Raw genomic sequence first — 11,898 nt, 5'->3', positions numbered from 1 at the left:
CAATTGCCCGATGTCAGTTATTAACGACCGATTACGCGTGCAAACATACGCACATCGCACGTATGAATACATATATCCACACTCATGCGTGGCGCGCGCCTGTGATTTGGATAAGTTACATCGCTCTCGTGAATGATAAACATGTGGGAGGAGACAATCGCAAATTTCAATATCAATAATTCTAAATCGTATCAAATTGATTCTTGTTTCATCGACTGTGTGCACATTTAATAAATCATTTTAATTGATAGAAATATTCTTACCTTTTTAAACAATTTGCAATTTTATTGCAATATCTAATTGCAAAATTTGAAATTGTTATAACAATGCGTAAAAAAAAATTAAAAGAAATATAATTTCGCAATGTAGTATCTATTTAAAATTACGATATGTAGATAGATATGTAATCATATACATATGCAATCGTACTCTCTGTCAATGCGTCGCGCGGATCTTCTGACGTGTATGGAAAGTTTGTTTAAAATTCCATTATCTAAAAAAAAATTCAGTACAGTCAGAACAAAATAGCAATAAAAACATCTCGTTTTCGTCATTCTTTTCGGATCTTAGTGTCGAAGTGAAAGTAGTGGTAAACCTTAGATGATTGTTGCATCAGAATATAGCTGATGAAATTTAAAATACGTGAGCATGTAGAAAAGAGATATGGTGGGAGTGATAGTTCTTTTAAAAGATAAAGTGGAGCAGAGTGATTAAATAAAATGTAACAGTTGCATTTATACTGTATATATTGCTTGCACTTTTTACTCATTCATTTATGCATTCAATTTTTGCTTTTCTCTTGCGGAATATTTATTTATTTTGTTCTTAATGCAAATACAATTCTTAAAGATGTAATATTTTTAAAGATTTTAAGTAAGAGCAATCAATATCTCATCTATGTCGGAAGAATTATTTAGAAATGCGACTGATGATAACATTTGATTAAGACCGTTATATATTGATGATATAAAAATTGACGACGTCATTAGTATTTTTTTTTTACTTATTAAGACGCTTTTTCCATGTTTGAAAAATTATATTTATTATTAGTTATATGATGGCGTTTAGGAAGGTACTTATACTCCAGACCAAAACATACTTTTTAAAAGTGGACATTTTAGGGATTACTTACTCAAATGTCCACAGTGTGTATTTTTAATAATAATTCTTCAAGTCGAATAACAGTTATTGGAGAGAGATAAAATTATTGTCAAAACAATTTTGAATATTTGAATAAATGATCCTAAAATCTATTTTTAATCGTTTCTAAATTTTTGTGCAATGTAAATTATTATTTATATTTAATACATATAAAGATATTAATGTACATATATATGCACATTCCTATTCGCTGCATGTACTGATTCGTGAATTTTGTATATATACAGAGTGAGCCAAAAGTCTACACCCAAATATCTTATAAACGATGCATTTTAGAAAAAAATGTTTCTTACGAAAGTTGTAAGGCTTAAAAAGACGCATTCAACGATAGTAGTTATTTGACCTTGTTCTATCCAGGATAAGATGGTGATGTCAACATGAATTTTTTAAATGGAACTCCCTCTTTTTTATTACATATTTTTATATAGCTTATTTCAAGAGCTTTCCATAACACTATTAAGTTTATTTTCATTAAGTACTTTGCGAGTTATAAGGTTTGAAAGTTACAGTACCGCCATTAGTATTACAAGATGTCCAACCGACGGTTAAAACCTCTTGAATGTTGTTCAGAATTATGTCCTGAATAACATTTGTTAAGATCAAGATTACACTGGAGATTGTTTTTCTTATTTTCATTTTTGCACTGAAAATTCATTTTTATGTAAAAATGAAAATAAGAGAAACAATCTCCAATGACTTTGATCTTAACATAACAAACATTTATGAGATATTTGGGTGTATCCAAACTTTTGGTTTACCCTATATAGAGCGGTGGAGTCCCACTATTGCATCGAATTATTAACTTCGCAAGAGTACCATTGTTAGTAAATAATCCTTTCACGTAATCATATATGTACGCGATATGAGGGCAATTCTCTCTCGATAACGTCAATGAATGACAAACGCGCGAGATCGTCAACATTCGGTTTCATCATTTATTCAAGTCAATTCCCCGATTACATCATAATTACAAATGCGCTGTTGGAAAAAGAAACTATGATTATGATCTGATGAAGATTATACTTCTTCTTAATTACTTCTTCTAATAATTTCTGATAAAGCAATAATTTCTGATAAGCATAGATTTCCATTTTCTGATTACCTACATCCGATTGCTTAAGAGCGATAGTATATATAAAACATTTTTATCATCGGAATGGTTTAGCTTAGACATTTTTAGATATTCATCTTTTTGAAAGAAGAAATTCTAAAATGTGTAATCTTATCTAAAAATATATGTGTCTAAAAATATATTAATGCATTTTTAAGAGAGCTTTTCGATAATTTTGTTCTGAAAAATTTGTTATTTCTTTCATTTAATCAGGCGAATGTCGATGAAAAAAGCGATATTAGAAAGCGATATATAGAAAAATATAAAATATACTGATTAGATGTGAAAAATCGCCGAACGGTAATCACAAAAAACACGACGCACGTAGTCAGATGTTATATTGGGTTAGGGAAAAAATTCCCAATAGGTAGTAAAAAGATTTTTTCTCATCAATATCTTCGTCAAAAATGATTGAAATTTAAATTTAAAAAAAGATTTTAAAACTTAAAATCTCTATTTTCGAATAGTTTTTTTAATTTACGTGAGTTTTGTAATTTTTACATATAGAAAACTATGAGCTAAAAAAGATAAAAAATTTTTTCACTTTGTATATTTGTAGCGTGCCCAAAAAAAATCTGAAAAGATTTTCGATTATCTATCATGAAAGTTTGAAGTTTTCCCGATCGTTTTTTAGAAATGTTCTTATGATTTTTTGTTTCCTGAGTACTCCTTTGATTAAAATTAAGTAAAAAGGAAAATTCTGACTTTATTACTGGTAATTCCATAAAAAATCATTATATTGCAATTAAAAATACAAATTCTTAAAGTCGAAACGTTGTTTTATCCGTGGCCAATTTATAATTGCCAATTTAAAAAAAATAGAATATATGCGTTGCTAAAAAAGTCTTTTTACCAAAAAGCTTGTATAAAAAGACATTTTCTTTAATCCAATATTAATAGGAATGTTTACGCTTGATAGTTTTGCGAACATTTGCATCTGTGTTTGGAAGATTGACGTTTTATTCGCGTGTGAATGAAAAATCCAGAAGAAAACACAGTGAATTGAATCGGAAAAATGCGCGACGAGAAAACTTCAAGAAGAAAATATGCATTTGAATGTTATCTTTACTGCTATTCCTTTTGTGCACCAATAATTTCACACACACACACACACACACACACACACACACACACACACACACACACACATATATGTCTATAAAACTTATCTTAATGTAAAAAATTATAAATTATATTCAATTAAGCTTGAAATAAATTATTTTTGTTGATGACAAAATGTATCATCAATCAATATAGAATCAATAAGCATAATTAAGACTATTTAATTAGGTGTGCTACATATAAGTCATATTTTTTTTGTTACATGATAATCCGCTTGCTTGAGAAATAGGCTGCGCAAGATGCATCATTTACTCTTGTTTAACATTCGGTGAATAACAAGGATAAATAATGCAGCATGCGCATCATGAAACGAAAGGCAGTAAAGCCATAGTAAAAGGACGAAAAGTTATTAGAGAACGCTGATATGAATTATGGCAAATGGAGAGTATAAGATAGTATAAAAGGAGAGTATAAAAAAAGAATACAATTTATAATTTATTGTTATTTGTTAACAATAAATTACCAAACGTAGAAATTAATACTTTAAAATTATGAGTGTCAAAAATACACACACACACGCACACACACACACACACACACACACACACACACACACACACATATATCTATAAAACTTATCTTAATATAAAAAATTATAAATTATATTCAATTAAGCTTGAAATAAATTATTTTTGCTGATAACTAAAAATATCATCAGTCAATATTGAATCAATAAGCATAATTAAAGAAACTATTTAGAACTATTTAGTTAGGTGTGCTATGTATAAGTCATATTTACTTTTTGTATAAGAAATGTTTTCTGACGCAACTAATGTTATCGCTAAATATAAAAGCAGGCATAACCGAGCGCGCCGTCAGTATTGACGGGGGTAACCGGAGCTTCACTTTAGAAAGTGTCTCTTGACAAGTTTATCTGGTTCATGTGTTTATCTTTCAGGAAACGTATAATATAAAGTGAAGAAGAGAGTTACGAACGGAGCGTTTATTTAACTTTTCAAATTACAGTTGAGATACTACTGATAATCAATAACGATCAATCTATTAATAATATTGTGTCAACTGTGATTGTGTGCAGAAAGATAATCAACAACGTATCTGACCTCACATATGATCAATAACAATTCGGCGGCTGATTTATCGGAGATTTAATCGAACGAATATACATACACATTAGTGCAGAGAAATGGATTATTCTTATTTCATAACGGATGTCGCTAAACGTAGGAGGCCCGCCACGACGCGGGAGCTAAGTAAGTAGCAAATTTTTTTCTCTATTGTCTGTGAAGATCATAACATAACATAATAATTAATAAAAGAAAATGAAATTAGATTTTAAATAATTTAAATGAGAGAATCACGATACAATAAGAGAGTTATGGATAAGAATCAACATTAGAATGTTTGTACATATATATATATATATATATATATAAAACTTTTATTAAATATAAATTAAAAATAGGTACATAATTATAATTGTTTTTAAGTTATATTTAATAAAAAATTCATGTATACATATAAGCATTCAATGTTAGCTTTTATAATTCTTATCATATCTTGTAATTTTTTAATAATAATTAATAATGAACAAAGAATAAATCAACGATTTAACTTATATTTAATTAACAATAATTGCAAAATTTTTCTTTTACAATAAAATTACTAAGATAAAAAATTTACGCAATAAATTGATGAGTTAACTTTATGATGTTTATGAGGATTACAGTCATAATTAATTGTAAATATATTAATGATGGAATATTAATATTATTAATATCCTGCATTGATAAACATAAGAAGAAGATCTCATGCATTATTAATATTATTCTACTATTCGGATGATCGACAACAATGATCATTTCTACTCTTTTAGCTAAAATAGCGTACTCTGCGCCGAAAAGCACCATCTCCTTAGCAGAGGGAATGCCCAATGAAGAAACGTTCCCGTTTACAGAAATTTCAGTTAAACTCTGCGATGATTCGTCTTTCACTCTCGACAATGACGAGTTAGCTGCTGCTCTTCAATATATACCTACACAAGGTTACCCTCCTCTTCTGCAGGTAGAAATTATTTTTCATTATTTGGATTTTCTTCAAAACTGTCTCCTATAGAAATTTTAGAAATAGTAATACAATAGTGATGCTTATATATAATGTTCAATTTTATATCTGCGTTAATTTGTTGATTAAAAGAGAAATAGAAGAAATGTGATGAATATAGCGAAGATAAAGATGAGAGAAAACAGAGAAAAATAAAAAGATTTTGAAAATAAGCTATTAAATTTAACCCCATTGTAATTATGTTGCACATTATATGCGTGTGATAAAATCGACCTTGTCGTTATATCCGGAATCTTTCGTTCCCGAGATAAGGGAATCGACTACAATGTGTCTAACAATGTCGGACAAATTGGTTTCAGGCCCTGAGGGAATTCCAGAGAAGGGCACACGCGCCACCCTTATGGGAGAGCCGTGACATAGTCGTCGTTTCGGGGTCTCAGGATGGGCTTAGTAAAGCTCTGGAGGCTATAATCGGTATTGGTGATCCGATTTTGGTCCCCGACCCTTTCTATCCTGGCGTCGAAGTTGTGGTTAGTAAATACAGATATATTCTCATTAAAGAAAGAAATTTGAGAAGAATCCCGTAGGATTCGCCGTATTGTTTTAGTCCTTTTAACTAAAAGTATACGATATAAATAATAATTTTAACACGAAAGTAGTTAATGGACTCTTATCGCAAATTTTATAATGTAATGTTTTTTTTATTTTTTAATATTTTTATTTCATTTTATTAAGAAATAAAATGAAATAAAAATATTTCTTATATTTGTATTAAAGATGTGTAAGAAAATGTGTAATTGTACACAACAATACAATATTAAATTGTATACCAACACCAAAATGCCCTTTTCTCATAATGTAGAATAAACTTTAATCTCATTTAAAACTACATTTTATCGTCTTCTAATTCTTAAAACTAGAAATAGAAAAAAACGTAAGTTAAATCAAGATTAAAGTTAATCTTTGATTAGTAGAAATGGGCGAAATTATATTATAATATAAATATATTAGATCTGAGTTAAATTTAATCTAATTTTTTTTTAAAGACAACTTCTTTCCCTGGCGAAAATTTTTCTCAAAATTTTACATAAATTGGAATTCTTTTCAGAAATATCGAAAAAGTTTACATATTTTCTTAAAATTTTTCATACATATATACATATTAGGTGTTGGAATTAATTCGTAGCGTTTTACAAGTGATGGGAAGTACTTTCATTAATGTATTTTTTAATGCTCATGTGAAATAAATAACATTCTTTCATTAAAAAACGCTACGAATTAATTCCAACACCTAATATAAATTCTGAGAAATATAAGATTTAAAAAGTTTTCTTTCTATTTCTGAAAAAAATTCCTTAAACTTTTTCAGATTTTAAGATTTTTTAACATTTCATTAAAAATTATAAGATGGAAAGTCTAGAAACCGTAGATTATTCCAAAATTCATATAATCTTTTGCAAATCACACATATAAAGAATTCTATAAAAGATGTATGTAGACTTTCTTGGCACTTCTGACAAGTGTTCTAATTTATATAATAAACATTTCAAAAAAATTATAAAATTTATAAATTTTGCAAAGTTTGGAAATTCATATAAAAGTTATGAAAAATTATAAAAAATTAAAAAAAAATTTTCATCCTTTCAAGTTATATTAAAATGCTAATAAGCATTTATTTCAAATTTTCTTTACTACTAATAATACGGGAATGTCATTGATTTCGATCATAGATATCACCTCACAAAGCGGAGTTCATAATGATTCCGCAAGACGACGACGGTCCCATTCCGGAAATATTAAGGGAAACCTTGAGAAATCGAGAGTTTTCCGGTGGAAAAATGCCGAAGCTAATGTATATAAATGCTACAGGCACGAATCCTACCGGTATTATCATACCGCTAGAAAGACGAAAGGAAATCTATAGGATAGCCTGCAAGTACAATTTCTTACTTCTCGACGACGATCCTTATCATTTCATGCATTTTGACAAGGTGAGTTATTTTCATGTCGACAAACAAATGTGTTACATAATAGTTATATAAAAATATTAAGCCGAGCGCATAAATATGAATGTACGTTAATAGACGTATTAATAGACATATAAATGTACATGCGTTAATATTTACTACGCAAATAATTATAACTGAAAATTATTTAAAAAATGGAACTTTACAAAACGCCATAATATTTTATAAACGGACCTGCAGATTACAGTGCAAATTAGATAAGTTTACTGTATGACGTATCTTTAACGTAATTTTGGCATAATTTTACATAAATGTAAATTAAATTTTGTGAATGGTCCGCGCGATAACATTAAATTTTATATCTTTTAAAGCTGTTGAAAATATGATGAAATGCAGTAGCAATACATTTGAAACAAATAAAGATATCTGTTAATTACAATATACATTAAGCACTGTGCTATTTGATGTAATCACGAATGGCAAATTATTAAAGATATTATTAAAAATTCATGCCCGTAGTAATATCAACGAATTCGCATATCATAAATATCTTTCATGATTCACATTCTTCATCAACATTTGAGATAAAACGCAATCTATATTTGAATTTATAATATAACTAATATATTATGCAAAATTAGATATATTTATAGAATTATAAATATATATATTTATATATTACATTTATAAAATTAAAATAAATATAACTATAGAAGAGATTTTCTTCATTTCATTTAAAAAATTAAAAAAAAAATGTAACTTAAAATAAATTACATTCTTTCTCAGGAAGAGCCTAAGTCTTTCTTATCGCTCGATACGGAAGGTCGAGTAATTAGATTGGACTCATTCTCGAAAGTGATCAGCAGTGGCATTAGAGTAGGCTTTATGACTGCCGCAGCTCCGTTGATAGCCTGCGTAGAACTTCATTTGCAGAGCAGTCATCTCCATGCTCCTACCTTATCGCAGGTTGGTAGAAACACCCTTATCCTTCGCAAGTCCCTTTGTTGATCCTTCGTTATCCTTACTTTTCCCTATTGCCGATAAATATCATCCACTCAATAGAGAACACTTATCTATACACGGCATGCATAAAATTTCAATCGACACATCTGAAGATTATAAATATTTATGAATTATTTAAACTCAAACTGGTATAAAAGACTAATAAGCCTTTATTAATTTTAAAAATACGTATTAGCAAAACTCATTGGATGTGTTGCGATACGAACGTTTGAATGATTTGTATTTGAATACAACGTAGAAAGAAAGAAAGAATGCATTTAGTATACGCTTATTTATTATACTTTGTAATGTATGTACATACAAAAAAGGGTGATAACCGTAAATATCTTGAATGATGAAACATCGTGAAACGTCGACACATGCCTTGTTTAATCATTATTGTCCATAAATCAAATCGACAGTGGCGCGTGTCGGTTCTTATCAAAAGTTTAAAAAATGTAAAATAATTACATTACAACCATTTTATCGTCAGAAAAAAGTTAAAAATGGTTGATTTAACTTTTTAGGTGATAATGCACAAGCTATTTAAGGTCTGGGGTTACGAAGGCCTGATACAACATTACATGAGATTAAGATGTTATTACAAGGAACGGAGAGATATTATCTCGAAGTTGGCACATAAACACTTGAACGGTGGGTAAATTACTCTCGATGTACTGACTGATAATAACTTGTACTTAATTAAATTTAAAGTAATTCTTTATAATTAATAAAGTAAAATAAATTTTTACTTTAGAATGCATGTATTTTCTGTATATTTTATATAAAAATATAAAATTAAAAAAGAAGTTATTGTACGCATAAAAGAAAATAAGTGATTAATTGCAGTAAGACTATATACTCAGGTAATATAATAATTTTACATAAACAACAATTAAGCTTCCTTATGAATAAAGAGAAATTTGCCTCGCCTCGAAATTTGGAAAATTATTTTACAATGACAACATTATCTTGAAAAAAAAAACTTCCTTTTATATTTTTCTTAAAGTAAATTTTAAGATTACTTTAAACATAAGTTTAAAGTGTCCAAATTCATTACAAAAATGTTACAATTTGAATTGTAAATTAAATATAAATCAAGCGAATCATTTGTTGTTTCCGGAACGTAACGGAAACATTTCTGGATTCTTCTAAAATTGTAACGTCCCTAACATCGCAGGCAAGTTTTACAAATGTGACGTCGCATATGTAAAATAATTGACTTAGGACATTTTTGATTCCTGGGACGTTATCAAAACACTTATGCAACAAAACGCAAAACGTCGCATTATAACGCAACGTTATAAAAACGTTGTTGCAATATAATTTTGTTTAATGGATATTATATATATTTTTTACGTGTGACAATAATTTATATTGATACACAAAAAATGTTTTACAGATAGCCGGTGAGTTGTTACAATTAAAAAAAATTAGAAAATTATGAATCTCATTTTATAGGTCTGGCAGAGTTCAACGTACCAAGAGGTGGATTCTTCTTATGGATCAAAGTACCAGGAATCAAAGATACATGGAAGATGATGCAGCGAGGTGTAACGGAAGGTGTTATTATGGCTCCAGGAGCCGCATTTATGAAAGACTCTACGAAATGTTCTAATGCCATCAGAGCAAGTTTCACCAAGGCGTCCTACGAGGAAATGGACCTGGTATTTATAATTTTTATATTTATATAAAAATTATATAATTTATATATTTACAAGTATATTACACATGTTAATTTATTATATTTATCAATATATATGTATTTACACACATCCGAAATATTCAATCATAATTTGGGATTATCGATTATAGATTAATTATAAAGTTCAAAGTAAATATTTTAAAATTGCATGTTTAAACATATTAAATTTAGATAATTAAAATGATTGTTTTATTATTTTTATTTTGTCACATCTTAATTAATTTATTTTACTTTATCGACGTACAGTATCTAATCGACGGTAAAATAAAGTACCCGAAACACACATATTTATCTTTTGCTGCTCCAATATTTGCTTCTCCAATATTTACATCTTTACTTATATTTCAGGCAATGGAACGATTGGCGCAATTAATCCGTGTGGAGTTAGATGAAAATTACATCGAAATTGTCGATACGTGATAATGTATTTGTATATAATATATCAATTATATATTTGTACATGACTACACGGTTGATATTGAAGCTAACACAGTTGGCAATAAAATAGAGAGTTAGGACTGGAAATATGTTATGAATAATTGTTGAATGCTGAATGATAAAAGGAAATGTAACAGACATCGATAAAATTGTACAAAATCTATTAAATCAATGTATTTTATGTATTTTCATCGTTCTTAAAATATAGAAAGTAGAACATAGTTTTGAGTTTTGTTAACAGAGGACATTGCATCACTAAAACTAAGCTATTTTGCGAGCATTAAATTTAACAATTAAAACTTTAAGAATTTGTCGTTTTGTTATAACATAATCTTTTAAATTTGATATTTATAGGCGTGTTTCATTTTTGCTAATAGTAGGAAAAGTAAGTCTTTTTTACATTTTTTAATATTTATTTGTAACAACATGCATGCTTATAACATGATGCTGCAATAGGGCGATTAATCTCATGAAACCTTGATAAATGCGTATATTATTATGTAAACATGTTAAATTAAAAATAATGCGTTAAAATTTAATATATTAAATTCTCTTAAATCTCTCTCAAGCATATTACATCGCCACACGGTAGATTATTTTTATCTTGCTATTATATTTAAACTTCTGTATAAAAAATACAAGACTAATTATTTAATGACATCTTTTTTTACATTTATATACATTTAATTTTAGAGTAAATTTTTATCTTTCTCGAAAAATATGTTAATTGTTTTATTAATAATTCATATGAAATATTGCTTAATTGGAAGGAAATGCTTAATTTTTATTATTTAGAAAGGCTACGCAAGTTTATTAAACAGTTAAAACTGATTTAATTTTTATATGACATTTTGTACTTAAAATTTTAGATAGCGTTTGGAATTTTAGATATGTTTATTGTGTATTAATAAAGATTTTTTTACTGTATATTATAAAAATTTTTTATTCCATATTAATAAAAATTCTTTGCTATTATACGTCTATTATTTATTATATGTATATATAATTGAAATTGGAACATAAAGTAAAAATTTAACTTATCTTTATAAAGACTATTTAATTTATTATAAAAGTTTGAGGAAAGAATTCGCTGTAAATTTTTTCGAACATCAAGTCACCTAACCCTTCCCATATTTGATCCATTATGTAGTTATTTGTTTGGATAACAAAGTTTCTGATGAATAAAAAATAATTAAGTTTTCTCTGTCAAGTAATGTTAAAATAAAAAATATATTATTATATTTGAATTAATAATTAGTTCTTAATTCTTGTACCTTATGGTAGCATTTGCCATTTTACACAAAAATGTCAAATAATTTTTTTTATGTTACATTTGCAAATTTGGATTATTAAAATAAACTTAATATCCG

General features: G+C 27.8%; 1 protein-coding gene across 1 annotated transcript; it reads left to right on the top strand.

The window, feature by feature from the left end:
* The first annotated feature begins 4,193 nt into the window (after positions 1-4,193).
* On the top strand, positions 4,194-11,466 carry LOC105153713 (kynurenine/alpha-aminoadipate aminotransferase, mitochondrial). The gene is made up of 8 exons (XM_011068723.2): positions 4,194-4,605; positions 5,229-5,416; positions 5,776-5,946; positions 7,147-7,407; positions 8,170-8,349; positions 8,913-9,039; positions 9,847-10,052; positions 10,439-11,466. Exons 1-8 carry the CDS (start codon positions 4,539-4,541, stop codon positions 10,508-10,510), a joined length of 1,272 nt encoding a protein of 423 aa, XP_011067025.1. The 5' UTR covers positions 4,194-4,538; the 3' UTR covers positions 10,511-11,466.
* The last annotated feature ends 432 nt before the right edge of the window (positions 11,467-11,898 follow it).

This window comes from Acromyrmex echinatior, chromosome 5 (assembly GCF_024713525.1).
Source record: "Acromyrmex echinatior isolate Ae372 chromosome 5, ASM2471352v2, whole genome shotgun sequence".
Lineage (NCBI taxonomy): Eukaryota > Metazoa > Arthropoda > Insecta > Hymenoptera > Formicidae > Acromyrmex > Acromyrmex echinatior.
The sequence above is the reverse complement of the archived record's forward strand: the minus strand, read 5'-3'. Positions and strand labels throughout refer to the sequence as shown.